The 25437-nt window shown below is 37.3% G+C and overlaps 1 protein-coding gene and 1 pseudogene across 1 annotated transcript in view; one reads left to right on the top strand and one right to left on the bottom strand.

The window, feature by feature from the left end:
• The window catches only part of Cntnap5 (contactin associated protein family member 5), a 772002-nt gene that overhangs the window by 721069 nt on the left and 25496 nt on the right, over positions 1–25437 (top strand). The window contains exon 21 of the mRNA XM_047547046.1: positions 7024–7111. Within this exon, the coding sequence (XP_047403002.1) occupies positions 7024–7111 (88 nt within the window). The remainder of the gene's footprint in view (positions 1–7023; positions 7112–25437) is intronic.
• Positions 11594–12675, bottom strand: LOC124980952 (dynactin subunit 2-like; annotated as a pseudogene).

Here is a 25437-nt window from a genome sequence, read left to right as displayed (position 1 = left end):
GTAATATTATAACCCAATAATTTATCCTCCAAACCTTGCACTGTTTCATACATGTGCTTTTGGGGGACACCACATCCAAACCATACACCTTCTAGAGGAAGTTAGGAGAAAACCAACCCTTGAAGGTTGAATAGGAATTGACTAGTTGGAGAAGAGGGAGGGAAGGGCCCAGAATGAGGGTCCACATGAGTACTGGAAGAGTTTTCTGGAAGAGGATAGTGTGTGGCATTCTATGAAATTTTAGTTGTCATTGCACATAGGTCAGACAGTACGTGAGGGTCAGTCACAGCAAAGAATAGGCAGAGTCTAGACTATCCCCTCTTCAATAATAACCTCAAGGGACCCATGAAATCTAACAATCACTCCATATTTTTTAAGCCATCCATTCTCCTGTTTTGCAACCTGGCCATTTTAAACTCTTCTTATAACACTAACAATTGTAATTTCATCTCCACTATTGGCACATAACTTTGCTTTCTTCTTTTGTGAACAATGTAGCATTCAGAAGAGAATGTCCATACACTTTCAGTGGCATATTATGCACCTACTTGCACCTATGTCTTTTGCTCTCTCCTTTCTGTTGCTGAATTTGAATGGTTCATGATTCTAGAGAATCGTACTACCAGTGGGACAGATCTCATAGCCTGCCCACAAACCTCACTCTAGCATTCTCTTCTATGCCTTTTTACTATTTTTTCAGCTCTATTAAATGGCTCCCCAAAGCATAAGACAGGCAATTATCACATGCATTAACAACCAAAGCAAAACAAACAAACTATCAAACAAAAATCTTTCTGGGTCAGTGGAAGAAATATCTTTCCTACCTGACTTCATAGACTGTCCCATTTTTTCTCTTATTTCATTGTCTGATTTTTTTTGGAAATGTTGCTCTTATATTTAGTTTTCAAATTACCCATTACTTTTCCTTAAACCCACACAAATGATGCTCCCCCACTGGGCTGCACCAAAATTGTACTTCTTGAGTCACCAGTGACCTAATACTGCAGAAACCAGTGGTTGTGTCTTGGTCTCACTTTTACTTTTCCTCTCAGTAGCATTGACACAATGATTTGTCTCCATTCTTGGGACTTAACTGACATCTCAATTGCTTGCAAGATACCCTTCTTGCCTGTCATTTTTCTGCCTCTGTGAGTCATTCTGGTCTCTAATTGGTTCTCCCTCATCTGTTTAAGCTATATCCACTAGAGCACACTAGGACTTCAGATTCATTCTGTTCTGTAGGCACACTTTCTCATCAGCTCATCTCATTCAGCTTCCCATTTTCAAATGTCATGTCTATGCGGATGAATTAATCCCAAATGCATATCTAACTTCAGTTTTGGCATATTGAAACCTGTCTCCTTAACTTAAACCCTAAGCTTCCACTACCCTAGCCTGCCTTACTGTTTTCTCTTATCACCTGATGCTATGCAACATACAATGGAGTTTACTTATTTATAGAATTTACTGTCTGATCTCTATCCTCTAAAATGTAAGTTTTATGAGAACAGGGATTTTTGTATGCCTCCATTATCACAGAACCCCAACATTACCAAGCAGTGTTTGACATATAAAAGTTCTCAGTAAATATTTTTGAACTACATGGATGAATTTCACAGGGCTGAAGTTCCCATGTGAAGGAGATTGAACTGACCTTGTCTAGAAGGGGAGGGAAACCACTGGATTTTATGAATGGGAGTAGCATGGCTGAATTGCCACTTTTGTGGCTTCCCTGTGATCATTGGATTGAAAGACATATTTGGGAGTGTGGAGATATAAATCCAAAACCAGGAAGAGATCATGGGAGCCATAACTAGTGCAGTGTGGGAGCCAATGAGAAAAAAATCTGAGAAAGTTCAGAGAAGTAGCATTGGCAGCATTGGGTAAACTTTTGGCTGTGGAATATAGAAGAATGGCTATTACTTATCTGAAGTAAATAGAAGTTCAGGAATAATTGTCAAATATGTGGTTCAAGTAAATCTAGAGTTATCAGAATTTAATGGGTTTACCTCTAACATTTACTCCTTAGATAAGTAGAGGGGCAATCTGTGAGCAATTTTAGGTTGGGGCCAAACAGGGTATGAAAAAAATAGTTATGATGACTTCTCTTCTGACTTTGTTTTGACTGTGAACACCATGGAAAAACTGGGGAGTGCTCTCTTGGCCATTTGAACATAGGTCTGTTTTATCTTCCTTTCTTTTTCTTTTTTTCTTTTCCACAAAAACAGATAGGACAATAAGGGTACATTTTTTTTCCCTCTTCCATCTAAATAATTTGTACTCAGTAATAAGCACATATTTGATGAAAACATGTTATTTCCAAAGTACTGAAGCAGCAAAAAGAAGGTCAGGCAAAGACTTTTGCTTTTAACTTTAAGTAAGTTTAATGGCACAGGAACAAAACACACTTTTGTCCCTGTAACTTTCATTTCCCTCACCCAATTTAGAGCTCTTCCTCTTCTACCCACTAGAACAAGCACTTTAGTGAAAACCTAGAGGAGCAGGTTAGTATTACATCCCTGCCTCACTCCCACCCCTGTGGGGGAGGTCTCAGGTACTACCCAGAAACTGCTAGAGGAGAGGGAACAGCTATCACTATAAGCATCCAGCTACACTGCAGTCTCTAAAACTATATTCCCCCACAACACCTGGCCTTGAGTCTCATCAACTCTGCTCTCTGTGACCATGGAAAGGAGAACATGGGGCCTGGGCTTGCTGCCCAGAATGAGAACTCTTGGCAATGATTTGAGACTTGGAATTGGCTAGTGATTTTGTTTTGTTTGTTTGTTGGGTCTGGGCAATGCTGGGATCAAACCCAGGGCCTCATACATGCTAGGCGAGCACTTTACTACTGTGCTATATCCCTATCCCTGTCTAGAATATTTTAAGGCTCATATGCAACTTCCACCCCATGCCCTGGTGGTAAAGGTGAACTTCAGTGTCATTATATAAAATGCACTGATAATATTATACAGATTAAGTCAGTTTAACCAAAGGTCAACAGAATACTAAGCTGTAAAGAAGGACTCATTGTCTTAAACCAACTCTCTAATACTTTCCTTTGAGAGATGAAGATCCTGAGGCTAAGAAGCATCCCTGGAGGGACACAGGCTCAAGTGAGAATCATGCTCTGTCACTTATGATCTGTGATCTTAGAAAAGTTACTCATCTTTCTGACCTTGAGTCTACTTATATATCTGTGTCTACAACTGTATCTCTCTCTCTCTCTCTCTCTCTCTCTCTCTCTCTCTCTCTATCTCTATCTCTCTCCATATATATATATATACATATATATATATATATATATATATATGAGGATGAATACAACCAGTCTGAGTCAGACCTTGTAAAGATTATATGAAAGAATGTATCTAAAGGACCACACACAAAGTACTGCATCTAGACCTTGCTCAAAAAAGATTTTTCCATTATCCTCCTTTCCCCATTTATTTAATAACTTGATAAGGATACTTGGTGTTCTTGGTTCTGAGATTAGCAGACTTTCTCTAGACCACAATGAAAACTTTAAATTTAAGGCTTAAAAGACTACAGTACTTCACCAATTGTAAATACAGAGCAAAACAATACTAAATAATAAAATAGACATAAGGAAGAGTGACAAAAATGATGCATTTCCCACTAGCTACCTCAAAAATTTCTTAGTCCATATCATAGACAATGGAGTCCTATAAAGAAATCTTTGTGTACCCCCCTTTTATTTTATTTTTGCCCTAGGCATTTGCTTAATTTTTCAGATAGGTAACTCAACACCTGAACCAGTATATTATGGTTTGAATCTGGAATATCCCTTCCAAAGCTAATGTTTTTTTAAGCATGATCCACTGTAAGGTTCAGAGATATAGGTTTTAGGCAATAATTAGGCCTCTGACCTCACAAGTGGATCAATCCCTTTGCTGGATTAATGCCCTGGTAGCTGAGTGAACAACTGAAAATTATAGGCAGGGTGCATGGATGGAGGAAGTAGGTCACTGGAGGAGTGGCTTCAACTGTGTCTCTCCCTGACACTCTCCATTCTCTCTTTCCTGGCTGCCATGAGCTGACAGCTTTCTTCTATCTTCCTCCACAATGCTCCTGCCTTGAAGTTAGTCAACTATATACAGAACCTATGAAACTATGAACCAAAATAAAATTTTTCTCCTCCAAGTTGTTCTTCTCAGGTATTTTGGTCATAGTAACAAAAAGCTGACTAACACACAGTATTAGCGTGCAGGTGCCCTTCCTCTATGCCAGGACTGGAATCATTCCCCCAAGGCATTCACAGTGCATTAGTAATGTGAAGACTTCTTTGAGTCATCCCACTTCCTCTCACACCTTTTATAGACACTCATTTTACTAAAAGCCTGTTTGAGTATCACTTACCCACTTCTCTCCTTCATTTGTCATCTGGTTAAAGTACAAAGGAGTCGGAAGAAAAACAGTAAGGCAGGAATAGCTCAGGTTCTTGGACAATTGGCTCTTCCATGTGTGCCATTTGAGCAGAGGTTCATTGTCCAGGGAAATACTTGTGGATGTAAACTGGCCCTACTGGGCCTGGTGATGAGGTGAGGAGGTCTGGTGATGAGGTGAGATACCAGAGGAATCTCAACTCAGCCTACAGTTCTGAGAATCCTGCTACTACTCTTCACTTGGCAGGAAATCATTGTTCAATTTAACCCTTCTCCTACCTGGGCAGTAAAGCATGAGGGGAAGTGTCCTGTCTCCTGCTGGAAAGGAGAGCCCTGAAAATAGAGTAGAAGGAGGCAGGAGAGATCTCTACAAGAAAACAGGAAGAAAACTCCTCTGGGGCAAGGGATGAATCCAAACCCATGAGAATTAAACAGATGAAAAATTGTGAACCAAGAGTGCTGAATACCTTCTGTTGTAGCTAAAGGTGTGGGGCACACCAGGGATACCCTTGTACTTTGATGAACTCCGTCTTCATAGCTCACCAGATAGAAGAAAAAGCAATACAGGATGTTCAGTATAACTCAGCAAACTTTGCCAGTTGCTGTGCTATGACCTACAGAAAACATGTGGATATATGTGATCTGAGCCCTCAAAGAGCCAATAAGTTAATGTCAGGAGACAGAGAGAGAGTTAGATCATTATACTGCAATATATTAAATGCAAGGTTAGAAACAGAAAAAGTCATGGTAAAAATGAAAAAGAAGGTAGCTAATCTCATGAACCCACAGAAACCTTCAGAATGAAGTGAACTTATGGGGTCCTTACAGTCTGGCATACCATAGTCAGTTATTTCAAAGTATTCAAAGTATATACTAGAGATTCAAAAATGGATACAGTGATCATTTACAAGTTTCTCAAATACTTATTGAGGTATGACAAGTAAAACAGACATAATGTCTTATGTTGGGTGACCCAGATGACAATGGTCAAGTCATTGATCTCTGTGACATCAATCTCTCCGTCTGTAACATGGAGATAATAAAACCTAATTCATAGTATTCCAGAGAGAAATAACTTTGGAAGTATGCATTAGTATCATGTCTCATACATACAATTGTTCAATAAGTTGTAAATATTACAGAGCAATTTCTTTCATAAAATGGTAATAAAGCATGCGATCATGTACCATAGTTCATAGCCAGTGATTTCTGCCATAGAAGAAACTGCCTCAGGACCAGGAGATTACTGAGAAGAATCACTAAGAGTAAACAGGTATAGAAAGAAAGTCAAGGAAGAAGGGAAATGGAAAGATTGGATATTAGTCCCAGATCTGCTGCTCCCTGAGATGTGCAAAGGTAGGCACACAGCCTAGGAGGTCTTAGTTTCCTCTTCTTACAGGTGAAGTCAAGATAACAAGCAGTGTTTCTATGGGTAGCATTATATAGATATAAGAGTAGAGTCTGGAAGAAACAAGTTAGATTTGAGTAGACTAAAAAAAGAGTGGTGATGGATGGTGTTTAGTCAGCTATTTTGCCACTGTGACTAAAATATCTGACCAGAACAATTGAAGAGGAGAAGTTTATTTGAGGGTTCACAATTTCAGAGATCTTAGTCCATAGAAGGCCATTTCCATTCCTCAGGGCTCGAGGTGAGGCTGAACATCATGGTGAGAGAAGGTGGTGGAGGGAAGCAGCTCACATCATGGTGATCAGGAAGCAGAGAGTCCACTGGCCAGATACAAATATATACCCAAAGCTTCACCCCAATTCTCACCTCCTCCAGTCACATCCTACCACTTTGGTTACCACTCAGTTAATCCCTATCAGGGGATTATTCACTGATTGGTTGAAAACTCTTACAACCGAATCACTTCTCCTCTGAACCTTTTGGCCCTGTCTCACACATGAGCTTTTGGGGGATACCTCATATCCAAACCATAACTGATGGGGAGTGCTGCCTAGGAACAAGGAAGAGGGGAAACAGGTAGTGCTGCAATTAGCAATGGAGACAAGGAAGGATCTCTGAAGACCCTAGAAATGCAGTCCAGCCAACCACAATAGTGACTTTTGTTCAATTTTGCAAAGTATGAGTGGTCTGCCAATTATGTCCCTGGCATCTGCCCAGTTAGTCTCTCTTCCCGGAGCCAAATGTTCAAACTACAGTCCTTTGCCAGGGCATCCCTCAATCCACACCTTGATGAGACCAGGTCAGAATTAGGGCAGAAAGGAGACCTGTGGTGACCCTGAGGACAAAAGGGGAGAAGTGGAGAGCAATGGGAAATTACTGCCTATTCCCATTCAGTGTTAACACCATACAGAAAGTGCCTCCGCAGGTTTGTTTATTTACTTGTTTACAGCAAAGAATTTGGTGTGAAATTCTCAGTGAGAAGATAAATACCTGTCAAAAGTTCTATAGAATTTCTGGGGAGATATCTGTGAAAGCCAATATTTCACAATGAAGAAAGAAGTATTTTGTATACATTATGAGAAAATTAGTTCGAAATTTCTAATCTCTCCTGAGAGAAGATCCCAGGGGAGTTGAGTTCAGATGAGTGTGTTTTATGCCCTTTACCTGAGGACCTTGGCTGATGGACCTTTGTTTTCTGTTTTCAAACAGATGGACCAGCAGTTCCGGCTCAATTATAACTTTTCCCCAGCAGTGGAGTTCAGGACTATAAGGTCACTTGTCCTGGGTAAAGTCACAGGTCTGTTGTTCTACTGTAACCTGTGCAATGTGCTTTGCTAAAATAAATGAATAAATAAATTACATTCATTGAGAATTTTAGTGGTTCAAATCTGGACCTTTTCTTCCCTTGATATCAAAGATTTAGGACTAAAATTTCTGATACAGAAAATGCTAAAATGCATATATGACTAGAGTGGAGAATGGGATTTATAGCTGTATAGACACTTGAGGAGGTAAATTGGTAAGCAATTGAATAATATGATTTTTACTTAATTTTTAAATGAATTTATTTGAAAGCTTTCACTTTTTTATTTTAATTTACTTGTATTTTACTTGAAGACATAAAGTAAAGAAATTGGATGATTGAAAAATGATCAGGATCTAATATAATAGTGGATTTTTTTTCTATTGTAAGTTTTGTGAATTTTCACTTTTCTACAAAAAGGTATTTATTACGTACATGCAAAATTGAAATTTTTATATCTTCTCGATTAACTGAACATTTATCACACATAAATGATCTCTTTTAACTTTTATAATGTCTTCTGAGATTAAATCTATTTTGTCTATTAATGATATAGCTATTAGAGCTTTGCCTTGGTTACTGTTTGACTGGTCTATCTTTTATTGTCTTGTCCTTTCAAACTTTCTTTTTCTTTAAGCCCTATATTTTCTTTAAACCCTATATATGATCTGATGAAGAACATGCTGCTGAATTTTGATTTTTAAATTTATCTGGCCATCTCTGCTTTTCATATCAGCAAGTGCTGGTCCTTTCATATTTTCAGATTGCTTGTACAGGTGGAGCTCTTTCTGTCCCCTTATATTCTATTGATCAAGTTTTCTATGATTCTCTCATGTTCTTTGTCACTCTATCAGTCACAATACAGTGCAGAAAACACTGATAAGTTTATGCATTTTAAGGGGGAATAACCTTAGCACAAGGAACTTTCTTCTTATGAAATTCTGTCAGAATTTACAGTGTGGATTTTGTCAGGCCCTTCTGGAATGATTGCTTTAGCAGTTCTGATTGGAGTAATGGAGCACTCAGGGGGATTGTTTCTTACCTACTGATGTGAGCAAGAATCCAGAAGCCACAGTGGCTCCACTACAGCATGTCAACTTGCAAGAGACAGGAAGTCTCTGGAAAACAGCCTCAGAGAGTGCCCCATGCTATCATAACTGCTCAACCGTAGAAAGAATTGATAAAGAAGGGAAATGACTAGATGTTTCACTGGCCCTCTAGACTGAGAAAAGGTAAATAATTTCTAGGATAAAATGTGGATCCAGAAACCTAAGTGCTGTAAGTCTAGAACAGGTCAATTTTAGTTTCCCAAGTGACAGGTAAATGAATCAATCAATAATAAGCAATTTGGGATGTACTTTTGTTTACTTCTTATCCAATTTCCCCCTCCTAATTATTATATTTTTCTGTAGAAACTGTTTAAATTTTGATTTGCTAATACTGTCACTAACTTTTTATTTCCAGTTCCTTCCTGTGCCTACTTTCTACTTTCTACCATATTTGATTTTCTTCTTTCTGAACCAAATCCTTTCAGTTATCTTTTTCCCGTGTGAAGTTTCCTTGATTGTCAATTTTATCTTAAAAAAAAAGGGGGTTTATTTCACCTTCATCTTAGAAGACAATTTTGCTAGACATGCAATTCAACGCTGAAGGAGACTTTCCTTCAGATATTGAAAAAATGTTTCAAGTTGTGGTGGAGACAATGCTGGTTCACATTAGGCACAAAACACATCTTTCTCTGGCTCTGCATTCTGTGATGTCACAGTGTTACTTGGTACCTTGCATTATGGATACTGGGGGTGCTTATACTGTGAAAATCAAAACCCTGCATGCCAGGATGCTCCCCGTCTCTTCCCCCTGAAGAGCCAGTTTTAAATATTCACAAACATACCACTTCACTCTTGTCTTCTGATTTCAGTTGCTGTTGTTGAAATGCCTGTTATCAGGTCCTGCTTTTGCAAGTGCTCTGACCACCTCTACCCCCACTAAGCTACTTTTAAGATCATCTCATTTTCTCTGGTTTTCTATAGTTTTATAATCAGATGTCTGGTTATTGAAATTTTTAAGTACTGTACTTGATCTGTTAGGCTTCCTGAATCTATTAATTAGTTCACATGTGCCTATGTATCTAGTTCATATGTATTATTCATCTATATATATTCATTAGTCTTTAGAAATTCTCAACATAACAAATATTTTCTTTCACATCTTCTCTATTCAATTATTTTAGTTCAGTATTGGATAATTAATTCTTTGAATTTCTAATTCTGTCCTCATATCTGTTACTCTCCTTTCATAATAATTTTTAATCTTTGACACAATAGCTTGCATTATGGGCAATTATTTGGTTTTATCTTCAAATAATTGATTCTTCATGTATGCCTAGTACCCTCTGACCTATTGGATGCATTATTTTTCATTAATATGTCTTTAATTTCTTAAAGTTACCTGTTGTTCTTTTTCTTTCTCTAAAATACCATTCCATTAAGATACTCTCTTGTCCCTGCTCATTTCTTATTTGTTTCCAACTTTTCCTCTCTTTAAACATTTCACTAATGGCTGTTAAACTTTCTGACTCTGCTAATTCTAGTATCTAATGACTTGAGATCTAAATCTGTTACTTGCTACTTTCTAGTACTTTCCCATGGTAGCCTGTTTCTACTTCTTTACACATGCACTTACCCATACTTAGTAGAAATTAACTAGTAGGAGGAATCTGGAGACTAAGATATTGGGAAGTTTTCATACTGGTAAGGTTTGTTATTATTCTGCCAAGTGCCAATAGGTGCTACCAATTTCAGTACTACCAGTGTCATCTGGTGCTATCAATGTCCATTTCTCCTTTTTTTTCTTTTTAATTTCCTGAATATAGGAGGAATTTAAATTTGAGTTTCAAATCTCAGTGAAATCAAGCCTCTGGGTGAAATCTCAGCAGAATTTTTTGCTAATTTTAATACAATATATCACTTTATTATCATTTTAATATGTATTTTATTTGTTGTTTCTGTTTGTTTTTCACCATAAAGCATAGCAGATGTAGGCATTAAAGTTATGTTTTGGTTTTAATGAAGAATTACATTTTAGGATGTCCAATCTATTGACATTGTCCTATGCTACTTAAGAATATTGTAGGCCGTTGAGACATTATTTGTCCTGTTCTTAAAATCTTGTAGAGGGGAAGGTAAGACTGCTATATGAGAAAACACAGGAGAATTTATGCACATAAATAAAAAGTGGGTCCTTCAAAGTGCTCATTTGAGAAGACTTTTCTCTAATACCTTTTTGATTTTGTGCACAGTTTGTTCTTATGATTCAAATCTGGCACAGTCAATACTAAACTGAGAAACAAAACTATAGTGAAAGATGCTTAATTTTGTAGGGACAAACTGACTTATGTTGATATCTCTTCCTTTCCCAAAATTTCTGTTATGTGACTCTGATTAATTTACTGCATTTATAAAATGAGAATATCATTCATTTGATGCACGGAACTGTGTAAGGATTCTATGAAACTTTATATTCAAAGTACTTGGTATTTAGCATATGCTCAATAAATGTTAGTTTTGATGATTTCTGAGTGTTAAAGACTATAGAACATAAAAGACTACTGATTCACTTCTACTGTGTCTTGAAAGTGACTGCAAAGGTAACTTCTAAGGATCTGTACAAATGTGCTCCTAATGAGCAGTTCTGAAACATAGTGAGTTATGAATAAGTGAATGTGACTCACTGTCAATTAGCACTGTCCCAAGGGTGTATCAAGTTCTTACCAGCATAAACAATGACAGCAAAAAGAGTTTACAATACTTGGTGAAAATGAGAGTTGCAAGGCATATGATTCTGCTGAGTTAAAAGCTCCAATGTCATCATAATCCAAGTCCTTCTCAGTCTGTTTCCTACTCCCATGTTTGACTCTGCTTAGCTCTTTGTGGAGTGTCACTTTCAGGTAGGATTTCAGTGGTAACAATGGGACAATCAGCCACTCCAGTCTTAAATACTACCAGTTCTGCATCCTATATGGAAAGAAAGCCCTTCATTTTAAAAGTTCCAGGAGAAGTTCTGGGATTGAATTTTGTGTTTTCTTTTTTTTTTTTTTTTTTTTTAATATACAGAATACAACAGCATTTAATGGTCAGAAACAGCTGTACAGTATTATAGTCAGCCATAAAAACTTTGTTGGAAGCCAGGGCTCAAACCCCCCCCCTACACTAGGCAAAGCAGTTTTGGCCAGGACCTGGCATGAAGCTGGGCATTTCTTCCTTCCCTGGGTCTAAGAGGAGCCCACATTTAATATCCCCCAACTACCACTCTGTATTCATCAGGGGAGGGGTATAAACCCCACATGTAAGAAGAACCCTTGCCCCCAGTGTCAAATGGGATGGGATTTTAATAGTTATAATGAAGGGAAACACTATGTAAGCTGTTAAGAGTTTAGAAGAGCAGGGGCTACCCTTGATCTCCACTTCCCAAAGGTGCTCACTTCCCCACCTTCTTCATCTGCTTGTCAATGCTGGCAAAATTCCCCTCAACCATGGTCAGGTTTTCATGAATGGTTGTCTGCACCTGAGTCAAGAGGATGGAATTGTCTTTGAGAGAACTGACAATCAGCTGCTGGGTAGTATCAATATGTGTCAGGAGCTGACCAAACTGCATGACTTGTTCTTGCAGCTGTTTGAATGGTAACAAGTCTCTGTACTAGCTCAGGAAGGGTGGAAGCAATGAGGCTCCCATGCTGCATGGTTTCGTATAGTTGGTGCACCTTGCTTTGTGTTATCTGCATCCTCCACAGAGGCTTTATGCTTGGCAGTCTCATTCACCTTCCCCAGGACACTCTGTACCTGGGCCTCTACTTGGTCTAAAACTACAAAGTCCAAGGCACTCACCTTTGCCTGCAACAGTTCTAAAGTCTCCATAAGATAGGCTCCCTGCAGATCTGCCAAAAGGGGATTCTGACCATTCTGATCACAGTGTATAGTTGCCTCCTGTCAGACACGTCTCAAGTTCTGTAACTTTGGCAGCTTGAGGTAATTTGTCCTGCTCAGACCCAGAATGTAGTTCATAAGTGAGGAGGCTGCTGTCTGTGGGCATCCTGAGCTGTTCTTTTTTGCTTTCAACTGCAACAGTAGATGTTTAGCCAAAGCTCCACCATGTCAGTGAGGTTGATGGTGGCATCTGGTCCCAGCAACTTTTCCAGGTGAGCAACAATCAGCTCCTGCTTCAGGGATGCCAGCTGTTTAATCAGCACCACAGGGGTCAGCTTCTTCTCAGTGGCTGACTCCTTCACTGTTATCTTGATTTTCTCAACTTCAGTTGTCAACTCTCAGACCTCAAGCAGTAGTCGCTGGTACTTTTGCTGAGGTGTCTCCTTCACTCCCAGACCCTCTCCAAGCATCTCGTATTCTCCAGACTCATATCCTGTCCTCTTGGTTTTTCCAATGCGATCTGAGAAATCAAGTCCCTTTGTCCCCACTCTCTGGTCCTTGAACTTGTCATAGGCAGCACTGGGATTGACAATGATGTGTCCACACTTGTGCTGGTCAGCTCCTCCAGATCCACATCAAACTTTGCTTGATCATCCTCAGGTAGGTCGCTGGTTTCATAAACATCTGGTTCATTCCTGGAAAGATCGACTCATTTAGGACCCACAATGGAGGCAGCGAGGCGGGGCTAGGGGACCAGAGCTTCAATGGACACGAAGCTGATAATCAGGTAGGGGAGAAGTTTCCTCCAGGTCCCCAACTAAGGCGAGGGAAAGGGGAGCCCTGGGACTGAATTTCTGAATATCAATTTGTGCCGACTGACAATCACAGCTATCACAATGTCCAGGTGTTTGAAACACCCTGAATGCCAAGTCTGGATTATCTTCCCACTATGGTTACACAGGGGAAGTTGACTTAGTGTTAGCCACCTTTGTTGAAAACAAGGAAAGGTTATTTCTCAAAAGGAAGTTGAGATGCATCACCTGAGAGAAGTGGACTGTGAGAGGGAAAAATCAACCAATCCAATAATACCACCACTTTTCTCATTTGCATTTTGCTTTCTTTTTCAAGCAGGATGAAAGGTGATGACGTCACTGAAGTAGGCTAGGAGTCATGTATAATCTTGGGAAAGAATCATGCCTGTGTGCATCAACAGTTCAAACGTGTTGTAACAGAAAAATATAACAGTTGAGAGATACTCCTTGAAGAAATGCATGCTACTTCCTGTGAACAAGTTCATAGCTCCATAACACTCCAATAAAAAGCATTTCATTTAAATGCATAGGTGTCTTTAATAATATTTTGCTTTGTTTATGGCTATATATAGATCTTTAGGAAATAAAAAGATCCCAAACCACTGACTCCTCCTGACTTAGATTATAAAATTGTGTTTAATTTTTCAAAATTGTGTCCAAGTAATTCTTAATGACACAATTTTCTGGAGTAATAAAATACTTCACATTCATTAATCTAATCTGACCATCTGAACCATGTAGTAAATGGCGTGTTTTAAAGCATCCTGAAATTTTAGATTTCAGTATTTATCCCAACTCCTAAATACACATCTTCTATTTTCTACTTCATAGATAACCAACGATGAATTGCGGCTGGGTTATATGGGATTTTTTTGTTATTATTTCTTTTTAAAGTAATGAACTGCATTTTTCCTCATGGATAAGCTCAATAGATGATTTAGTTTCTCCTCATGCAACAGAAATGTGTATTATCTTCTGATTTAAGATGCAATTTTATTTCTATTTCTTAAATGAATCACTTCATGATAGGGGCCCAGGCCTCCTTCATACTCTGCTGCTCTGTAAAAGTTGACTGTTTTTTCTAAGAGCAAAAGCACTCTTTGAACAACATGCCCTTGAGTTACTCATTTGATATCCTCACTTGTCTGTTCTGTGTTACTAACAGGTAAAAAATGAATGAAGCAAAAGTATCGATGATATGTTGCTTCCAAATACAGACTGTTCTCAGCTGGGTGGAGCAATTGCAAATCTGTTTCTAAGAGGGGTGGCCTTGCAAAGTACCAGACTTACCATCTTTGCCTGTCTGCTTTAGTAAAGGATGTTTTGTATGGTTGACCAGAAGGTATGGAGCATGACTATTATTGATAAAAAGTTCAAATTAATTGTCTTCAAACAAAGTTATTGATCATTACTATGGGCCACATAATGCGGTTGGCCATATTGATAGTGACACAAATGAACAAGTTAAAAATCCCTGCTATAAATCTTGCTTAATTTAAAAGCTACTTTTCTCTAAGGGATATTATCAGGGTATGGTTAGGAATATGAAAGTTCTCCAAAGCTAAATACTAGGTTTTCCCCATTATAACCAAATAATCAGACTAATAATGGCATAAAGTTTATGATACACTAATACTAAGATTATAATAAAACCTAGTAGTTATCATTAGTATTATTAAATAATGCACTGCTGTGTTCCAAGTCTAAGCTTGTTTTTAGGTTAACTTCTTTTTTATCACATCAGGTACTCTCATTACTTATAATTTTATAGATGAGAAAGTCAAGCCATAGATGACTTGCCCAATAACATAAGCCTAGTAGGTAGCAGAGTTGGCAGTGAAAGGCAGACATTACTGGTCAGATTCCATATTCCCAATTAACCCTGCCACATTTTATTTTTTGAGGACAAACATGAGGAATTATAAGAGAACACACTGCTTTTTCCCACATCAAAGACTTGTCTCTTCAGACTTCGTGGGTTTAAAGTAGAAAGATAAGTAAGGCTTTAATCATGAATTTCTTATAAGTCAGGCTTTGGAATCAGTCCTGGGTTCATACTCTAAGTCCACTTTTAACTAATGTGAGTAGAAAAATTGCTTAATTGCTGAACTTTAGGTATCTCAATTAAAATACAGGTGTATTTTAACATAAATCCTCTTTGGAAAATTAGGTGATAATGCAGAAGGTATGCCTGTTATATAATAATATCTCAATAAGTATATTTCAAGAACAGTACTAAAGGATGATGATGATGATGATGATAAAAATATGAGAAGCCTCCTTATCCAACCCTTTCTTTCTCAGAATGACATTGGTTTCCCATTTTGTTTCAAAGATAAGTGTGTCCCATAGGAGAGAGAAAACATGGCCTCTGGATTCTTGCATAATGAACCTGAATTTCCCTTTCTTTCCTCATATGAGGGAATGAATGGATGGGACAGTGTATGCTCTTGCTTCTTACTGACAGTTGCAAATAGTAGAAGTAGGGGGTGTGGACAATATTCAGTTTCCAATATAATTATCTTAAAAGTTAAAAAAGACTGACACTACCTAATGTTATTTAAACTTAAGTTCTCAGGAGCAAAGCTTCTGCTGGTAGTCTACAGCAGTTTGATACTTGATATGTCAACTAAGCTTTAAATCATGAAATCTAAGCCAGGTTTTGTTGTATACACTTATAATCCCAGCAACTTGGGAAACCGAAGCAAGAGAATACCAAGTTCAAGATCAGTCTCAGCAACTCAGTGAGGCCCTCATCTCCAAATAAAATAATAAAATAAAAAAAGGGATGGGGATGTAGCTGAATGGTAATGTGCCCCTGAGTTCAATCCTTAGTACAAAAAGAAAAAAAACCTAAATTTGGTCTGATATTTGAAGATATCAAACATTACTTTTCCCCTTCTCATAGTGGGGTAATCATAAAACTCCAAAGACAGGACTTCAGTCTTATTTATGGTTTTAGTTTCCTTGCTACAATATTGGCAAGTACATATTAAGTGTTCCATATATTTAGAGAAATTTTATATATACAATATATAAAACATTGTATATATATTATATATATGCAATATATAAAATTTTATACATATACATATTATATATACATATATATATATGTATGTGTGTGTGTATATGTGTTTGTGTGTGTGTGTGTATATAAAGTAGTAACCTGAAAAGTTATTATGCTACACACACTAATGGCCCCAATGTCAGGTAACTACTTGCCACTAGATCTTGGACGAGGCTGTCCAGGCTCCCAGTATGCTATCTTTTCTTCTTACAATGGTATGTGGTCGTGAGATGGAAAAATGTATATGTTTGGGATCAGATAACTCTGACCTCAAATTTTATGAAGTTCACTTGCTATTTATCTCACTTCTAAATAAGCTCTTTGAACCTTAGTGTCCTCATCTGTAAGGTAGTGGTCATACTTGCTTTATGGATTTCTTCTGAAAATAAAAGATAACACTTGTAAAATGTCTGACACCTAGTAATGTTTAAAGACAGAAGTTATTGTTAATAAGGTCATACAACCATACTGCCTATTGATTTTCTTTGGTTGATATTCCTTTTCCTTGCCAATGGCACTGCTATTCGCATTTTTGTCCTTTGCCTGGGGAATCTGGACCAGTGTTATAAGTGTCGTTGCTAACAAGGTAATGAAGTGAAGAGAACATGGATAAGAGTAATGAACTCCTTGTAGCAGTCTTGTAGAGACATCTCCCAAGCTTGTTGAGAATAAAAGTACCTAATTGGTTAGAAAATAAAAGAAATTAGTGGAAAAACAGAGATCAGAATTCTACATGTCTTCCCCTGGGGAAAGAGAGGGAATCAGAGGCTCAAGAAGGGTGGTGTACCCATTGCTTACTCATTTGGTCTACTGAAATTTTGATTTTGCAGGATGCCATTAATGAAAATAGATTGAATGTTAAAATGGATTAAAGTAGCATGACGTTCTTCTCATTTAGGGATCATAATATCTCTTCATCCACTTCTAAAACAGATTTGCCTTGTGTCCCTGGATTTTTTTCTTCTTTTTCATTTCTACAATTATTATTACCACTTATCAGTGTCAGAGTTAGGGTCCTGTGGCTAATATTCTAAACTTCCCTAATTTTTGGTTGTTAAAGATTCACAATGACTTTTCCCAGTGGGGAGAATAAATAAGTAAAACATTCCAGGTAGAAAAATTTCTGATTTGAGTTCAACTACTTCCTACTCTAATTAATTCAAATATTTGGATCTATACCTTACCTTTCTCATTATTTCCTCATCATTTTCAAAATATACCCATTGAATATAAACTTTGGATAGGGATTATCTCTCTTAAAACATATATTTGTTATCAGGAAAATTACTCCCTAGAATTATTTGTAGATAATTCATTTATCTCTTAAACATCTATGATATGAAGGCAAGGTAATAAATTAAAGTATAAAAATTTTAAATAAGTATGGCTTATGGGCCTCTGTTATTAAAAAATAAACACATCCATGAAAATATGATACTTATTTAACAATTATAATATGAATAGTTTTGATAAGTGTTGTGCAGATTGGATGTGCTTAGGGTTCATAAGAGAGAGAGAGATAGAGACCTGTGTCTTAGTTTGTTTACTTCTGGTATAACACAATACCACAGACTGGTAATTTATAAGCAATAGAAGTCCAAGAGCATGGCACTAGCATCTGGTGAGGGTTTCCAAGCTCCATCATAATGTGGTGAAAGGACAATTGCACATGTATGAAAAATAAAGAAAAATTTAGTCAAATGCATCCTTTTTATCAAAATAACCCACTCCTATGATAACCAATTCACTTCTACAGTAACATCACTAATTCATAAATGGACATCAGTTAATGCCATTCATGAAGCCTACTATGCTCTTAGTGTGGTTTATAACATAAGGATCCATATATTGAATGTTTGGGCCAGGCACAGTGGTGCATGCCTGTAATCCCAGAAGCTTGGGAGACTGAGACAGGAGAATTTCAGGTTCAAAGTCAGCTTTAGCAACTTAGCAAGGCCCTAAGCAACTGTTTCTAAATAAAATAAAATAAAAAACAGTGGAGCTTAACCACTGAGTCACATTCCCAGACCTTTTTTATATTTTGTTTGAGTTGCCTGGGGCCTTGCTGGGTTGCTGAGACTGACTTTGAACTTGTGATACTCCTAACTCAGCCTCCTGAGCCACTGGGATTACAAACATGTGCTACCATGGCCCAGTTCATTGTGTCAATTTTTCAAAGTTATGCTAGCTAGGCAAAAATGGTATTTTATATGTTGTCCAAGAAAAGTATATTTCAGAAATAGTACCAATCTTAAATGTATTATGTCTCAGTGTTATAACTGATTTGCAAATATGCCATTTTGGGGACTTATATTTATAAATAAATATTCATAACATAAAAAATAAAATATAAGAAAAAGGCTCAGTGGGGATGCTGCTCAGTAGTTAAGCACCCCTGGTGGAAAAAAAAAGAGAGAGAGAGGGAGACAGTATGTTTGATTTTCATTATAGAAATATTGGGAGGCAGAACTGTTCAGAGGTGAGACCTAATGGGAGGTCTGTAGGTCCACTGTAGGCAGTGTCCTCAGAGGGAATTTTTCTGTGGACCTGGTTAGTTTTTGAGAGAAAATTGTTTTAAACGCATGCGCCTGGTCCCATCTAGTCTGTCTTTGACTTCTGGTTTCAGATTTAACTGCAATCTCTCACACATGCTCTTGCCGTTGCTACCTAGCATGACATGATGCAACTAAGAGTATCCCAAACAGAACAGAGTCAATGCCAGCATCTTGTCTTTGAACCTCTAAAGCTAAATAAACCTCTTTTTACATAAGTCGCTTGCCTTAGATAGTTTATAATGGTGGCTGAAAGTCATCTCTTAGTCATCTCTTAAAGGTCGTACAAGGAAAACATGAATGTTGAGATAGGAGGATATTGCAGAAGACATCTAGTTCTCTGCAAAAGAGTCCAAACTTTACTGTGTAGGTAGGAGCAGGAACCAGAGAACTCTTGTGGTTAGAGTTGCTGTTGTAAGTCTCTTTTGTGTATATCAAGTAGGATGGAGAAGAAAGAGACTTGGTGTGGAGGGTATGTTAATAACTATCTTTTGCACAGTAAGGGAACAGAGTCTGCATAGGGCCATGCCAAGAAAACTGAGTATCAGGTGCAAATGACAGGTATGGAATTGGAACTGGAAAATTTGAAAAATTCATTGCGTATGAAAACAGGAAGGGAAGCAACAATAGGAATGGAAAAGAAGTGTAACTTTGGCCAGTCAATCCAGATGGAAATACCACAATCCTGGTCTGGGCTGCACCCACGTTTACTAAAAGGGGGCACACATTATAATAGATGGTAATGCTGAATTATTCTCCCTCCTCCTTTAAGCTAGCTCTCCATCCTGCTCAACTGCTTCTGAATTTGAGAAATCTTTATCATCAAGGACAGGGGGAAGAGAAACATTTCAGATTGCAATGAGGAGAGCCCCATTTGAAATCCTAGAAAATCAAAGAGGGGGTTTGGCATTAGTCTTATCACTGCATAATTTCTTTTCCCAAATTGTTTTTTCTAATTTAAGGCACTGAGTCTCTCATTCCCTTATTTGAGGGTTACTTCAAATTTCCATGACCCTGGAATGTCTGCTCATGTTTCAGAATGAGTTTGACCAGATGCCATGACTGGGATCTACCCAGAAGTGAACAGAGTCTCTAATTAGAGGAAGCCCACAGTCTTTATATTTAGACCATTCTTGGGGCAGGCAGATTTCCTATGAAAGAGTTTCCAATCTCTTCCTTGAAGATGGAGGGGTTCTGAAGTTCCTGCTGGGGAACAGAGTCATGTCCAGGATTTCAGTATCTTCTGAGTAAAAGTCCATTCATTTGTCACTTTTCAGAACACATCCTTGACCTTAGCTATGACTGTTTTTCTCACCTGTCATAGCCCTGAAGTCTTATGGCACTTAGATTTATTCATTTCTCCAAGAAATATGGATGTCAGGTTATAAAGTGTACTGTTTAGAACTATTTCATTTTTCTCTAAGATTTCCATCTTGTGAGGAGACTGTGCAGAGCTGACTGAGAGAGAACTAAGGGCATTTAGATGACAGATTTCCTGATTTTACAACCCACTGTTTTCAGTCAGAGTTCAAACAGTGAAGCACAATCAGTAGTGATCATGCACCATAACTTATTATACAGAATTAGTTCCTGTGGTTATGGAGACTGGGGATGATGATGTCTGTAGTCCATAGTTTAGGAACATAGGAAGTACAGGCTGAAGCTTTTAGACATAGGCAGAAACTACTGCCCACACATGGAATTTCTTCTTCAGGGAAGCTTGAAAAGTCACCCTGTTATAAAGGTCTTGAACATGCTGGAACTTGACCCACCCATATTGCCTAGGATGATTTTTCTTACCTAAAGTCAACTGATTATGAACTTTAGTCACAAAATATATTGATAGTGATTAGTGCTTGATTAAGTAACAGGAGACTACTATAACCTAGCCAAACTGACACATGATCCATCAACAGGTCTTTATATCATTCTCTGTTTGTGCCTTATTGAGGTAAATCCATATGAGATAAAATTAACCATTATAAAGTCAACTACCTTGATTTGACCATTATATACTCTATATGTATCAAGTTACCACACTGTATCCTTTAATGTGTACAATTAAAGTAATAACTAATAAAAATAAATATAACTAATTTTTTAAAAAATTTATAAGTATGTAACTCAATGGCATTTAATACAATTACAATTCTGTGCAAACATTACTCTATTCTACCTCTAAAACATTTTCACTATCCACAGAGGAGATCCTATACCCTTAAATAGTCACTCCCCATCCCTCCCTCTTCTGAAGCCTTGGGAAGTATTACTCTTCTATCTATTTTAATTTGCCTTTTCAGAACACTTCATATAAATGGAATCATACACTGGGGATATTTTGTGTCTGATTTCTTTCACTTAGGATAATTTTGAGGTTCATAACATTGCTTTCTAAATATCAGTACTTCATTTCTTCTAATGAGTAAGTAATATTACATTGTATGAAGGTACTATGTATTTTTAATCTATTTAGTATTTGATGGACATGGGTTATTTCCACTTTGGTTATTGTAAATAATGCTGTAGTGAACATGTGTGTATATGTATTCATTTGAATACCTATTTTAAATTCACTAGTGTGGCTGTGAAGGTATTTTGTGAATGATGTTCATAATCAGTCGACTTTAGGTAAGGAAAATTATACTAGGTAATCTGACAGGATTTGGTTTTTTTTGAAAGCCATGAATATCCAAGGGTTAAGTGAGTGGGATCAATCCAGCAAATCTTCACTTATAACCTATGTTGCCCACATTCTCATTCCCACAAGAAAATCTTCAAAGATAACTCTTGCTTGATTTATTCTTCTAAATACCTGCCTTTTGTGCAAACGTACTGCTAAATCTTACCCTGTAAAGCCTGAAACATCACTTAGGATAATAAGAGTCACTGCATACCATTGCAAGGTCTTTCTCTAACCAGTGATTCAAGGACATGTTGTCAGTCCCCCAACTGGTGATAAGCAGTATGTGTGCAGGCAGAAATGTCTTTGTACTCACAGAGCTGTGTGACACTGAGCAGCTGCTAAAACTCTCTTGGCTGTGAATTCATTCTCTTTGAAATGTCAGGGACTGCCAGGTGATCTTTGAAGTTTATTCTAGTTTTGAACATTTTCTGATATTGTACTATATGGAAATTTGATGAAATTTGACTTTGAAAATCCTAATGCTAAAGCAGACCCCAAAGTCATATTTAATTTTATTTTTAAAAAAGGAAAAAAAGGGAAATTGAAAGTCAATTTGGTGACCTAAACTGATGAATTTCTAGGTTACAAGAAAACCTGCTTTTCCATTTCTGATGAAAAAGAAACTGAGCTCCGTGATAGTCCCAGTTAAAATACTGGCTTGTACTCAATAATCATATGAAGAGAAAGTGTGGGCATTTTATGAGTTTTTTTTTTTTCATATGGTGGAATTCCAAACTCCCCTTGCCTTACCTTCATACCCGTGTATGCTCTGATCACACACTCTGGGTTCCCGTGGTAGTACTGTTTTAATTGACTGCCTATTGCAAACCCAGGCCCAGGCACTTGCTATCTGCAATCTCTTCCTCTCTCTTGAACTATATTATTACTTTTGTGTATAAAAGTATCTGGTCAATCCTCATCTTTTTCCTTTTTCTTGACATGGTGGAGAGAATATGGAATTTAGAGTCACATGCTACCAGCTTCTATTGGAGTTGTTTAAGCAGTGTGATAGTTCTGTGAATCCTTAAACCTTCTGGATAGAAACTCCTAATTCATAGAATTTTGTTGACTTAAATTATGATAGTTCATAGTTTCATTTTAAGGGTGATATGTTGAAAGAATTTAAGACTCAAGGTGTTTGCCTTGCCAGGGCTTCATAAAAGGGAAGAAAGATATTGAAGGACTGAGATAGTGAACTAGTCTCACAACTTGTCATTCAGCCTTGTGCTCTGGTAAAATGTGCAGCTGAACAATGCTCAGAAATTCTGACTTTTTTAGAAATCAGAGTGCTATCTTTTCTATAACCAAAAGCTTTCCTTTAGGTACCATTCGTGTTCATCTTGCTTCCTTGTCATTGGCTTGTTGTGTATCTTGATAAGATGATAATTCCTTTGTGTAAGGTTGGGTGGAGAAAATTTGAATTGAGATTGTAAAAAAAAATTATATATTTAGCTCTGCAAAAAGTAAACAAAAGGGTTAATTTTATGTGTCAACTTGATTGGGCCATAGGTCCCCTGAAATTAGTCAAACACTATTCTGGGTGTGTCTGTGAGAGTGTTTGTGGATGAAATTCACTTTGGAATTGTTAGAGTAAGACAGATTGCCCTTCCCAATGTGGGTGACCCTCATCCAGTCAATCAGTTGATCTGAATAGAGGAAAGAGGCCCCAAGGGAGCAAAGTAAGGGGAAACTCCTCTTTCTGCTGAGCTGCTTGAGCTAGATTTTGGTCTTTTCCTGTCTTTGAATTCAAAATGAAACATCAGCTTTTTATAGTCTTCCAGTCTGCTGATTTTCAGACTGGAATTTTTACCACCAGCTTTCCTAGGTCTCTAGATTTCCATATATACATAATACCTGTATATCATACTTATATATCTGCATATATGTGTGTGTGCGTGTGTGTGTGTGTTTGTGTGTGTGTACATTGACATGTTGAAATAGAACATGTCAGTAACCTTGAAGAATACTGACTTCATATTTGAATGGTTGCCCTGTGTTTCCCTATATCTTACTTCAGCTAATGGACAAAAACTTGTAGTGACCATAAAAACTCTTCCTATCTATGTCTTCCATAAACAGTGAAGGATGAATTAACATACTCTTTTATGATAGTTAGCTATCCCTTCTATCTCCCCAGATATTGTCTCTTTGTAATTCCATTTTGCTCTTCTGGAAAAAGCCGTTTATTCATTAAGCATCCGTTAGAAATGCATCTGAGCAGCAAGTACTGAAACTTGCCTGACTCATAAAGTCAGGAGAATATAGTGGTAGGTGTGTGAGCTCTGGTTTTGGAAAGACCCAGCCCAAGGCTTGGCTCAGTCAACTATGCTAAGCCACTGTTAAGTTTTGCAATTCATCTGACATCGATTTTCTTATCTATAAGCACAGGACTCATCATGACTACCTATGAGGATTGTTTTGATGATTAAATATTAGTGCAAGTGCATAAGTATTATGCATTTATATACACACTGTTTTAGTGTACAGTGGCTGCTTAATATGTAGATGTAAGTAAAGATAGTTATAGATATAGGATCTGGAAATGGAAATAGAAGAATTTCTATGAAATTCAACCTGAAAAGAAAGCTTGTTAGATGGGCACCACCCATACCTCCTAGATCTCTTTCTTGTACAATGTCTTCACTCCCTGTAATGGATAGGAAAATTATGAATCTGCACAGCCAGGCTCCCAGAAGGCCTTGGACTAGTAAGGGTTGGGATAAACTAGTAGGCTTAACTCTCAAAGAGTCAGGATTGTTTGCTTCATTTTATCTAAGATAAAAAGGAAAGCCATGGATGGTTTTAAGCAAGAAGGTGAAAAAATTCTTAAATATAGTATTTCCTTGTCTTTTCCTGGAGGGCTTCTTTTTAAAGATGTTGCTTTATGTTTTTGATTATACTGTTGAACATTTTTGTAGACATCCACTCAAATGCTCTTTTACAACGTAACTGATGCTCACTGATTAATTTAAATGAAAATATGCTTCACATCTGTTACTGCTAATGCCAATAATCACTGTGATAAAAAGATAGCAAGTGCTTTTTGTTTATATTATCATTTTTTCACATGAGGTTTTTCCTCTTGCTTTTATTATAATATTTAAGTGATTTAAACCAAGACAGTTTTATCTCAACTCTTATCTCTGACACTTCTAGGTTTCCAGGAGTAAAATATTTCAAAAACAGTCAGGTGTTTTTATTTTTAGGAGGATTACTGAGTTTTAGTCAACTATCATTAATTGCATTCCAGCAGTTTTCTCAAATTCTTTCTCTGATGTCCTTGGATGCCACAAGGGTAGGAATTTGGGAGTATTAGAAACAATACACACTGAGTTCATTATAAGTTTGGATTCATTATTTTATCTTCGTTTGAGAGGTGAGGAAATCCAATTTAGTAACTTCTCCAAGTACTTTAGCAGATGCTGCTGGTGTTGTATTCTATCACCCTCCCCGTACCACTTCCATGCTCACTTAAAACTTACAGCTCTTCACATTATCCTGGTGGCCACCTCTGTTCAGGAAGCCTGCTTTGCTATTTATATGGCGGTCCAGAAGTGCCAGGTTTTGTGCCTGCTGGGAATAATCCTCAGGCAATTATAATATAAGCTGGCATATTGATATCCCAGCTCTACCCTCATCAGGTGGAACTAGAATGATGCTTGTGATCTCCTTTGGCTCCCAGAATTGTCCTAGCAAGAGAAAGTGCTCATTGCCCACAGTGCTGGTTGATTTGATAATGTACTCTTTACATTTTCTTCTCATTTTAATTCCTCCATGACCTTGCCAATGCTTTTTTATTCTCAAATACAATACCTGTTTTCTACATGGCTGACATAGAGAATTAAAACTATCACTTATCTGTTCACTAATTGGCTGACCTGGTATGCAAAAATCAGATTTTCCTGACTCTAAAAGTCATGGGTATATTGCTATGCCATGTAGTTTTTAATAAAAAGCATGTAAGTAATAAACCTAACTTTGTATATCTTGCAATATTACAGGGTCAAAAAGTTAGTACACCAAAAGAGAGGAAATTATGAAAAGGTTGGATGAAAAAAAAATATTAGCTGGAAGTCTAATTAGAACGAATATAGTTCTAAGCTGATGAGTGTATGACAGAACCCTGCATTGGATGGGGAATCTCTTCTACAGATAGGCATATGAGGTCTTAGAATTTAATATGTAAGATAAAAATTGAGTATTTGCCATGTGCCAGGCAATAAGTTAAGACCTTTGCCTTTATTATTACATTTAATGTTCACAACAAATTAAGGGTCTATT

The sequence above is a fragment of the Sciurus carolinensis genome, chromosome 3, assembly GCF_902686445.1.
Source record: "Sciurus carolinensis chromosome 3, mSciCar1.2, whole genome shotgun sequence".
In the NCBI taxonomy this organism is placed as follows: Eukaryota; Metazoa; Chordata; class Mammalia; order Rodentia; family Sciuridae; genus Sciurus; species Sciurus carolinensis.
This window is presented reverse-complemented; position numbering and strand designations above follow the sequence as displayed.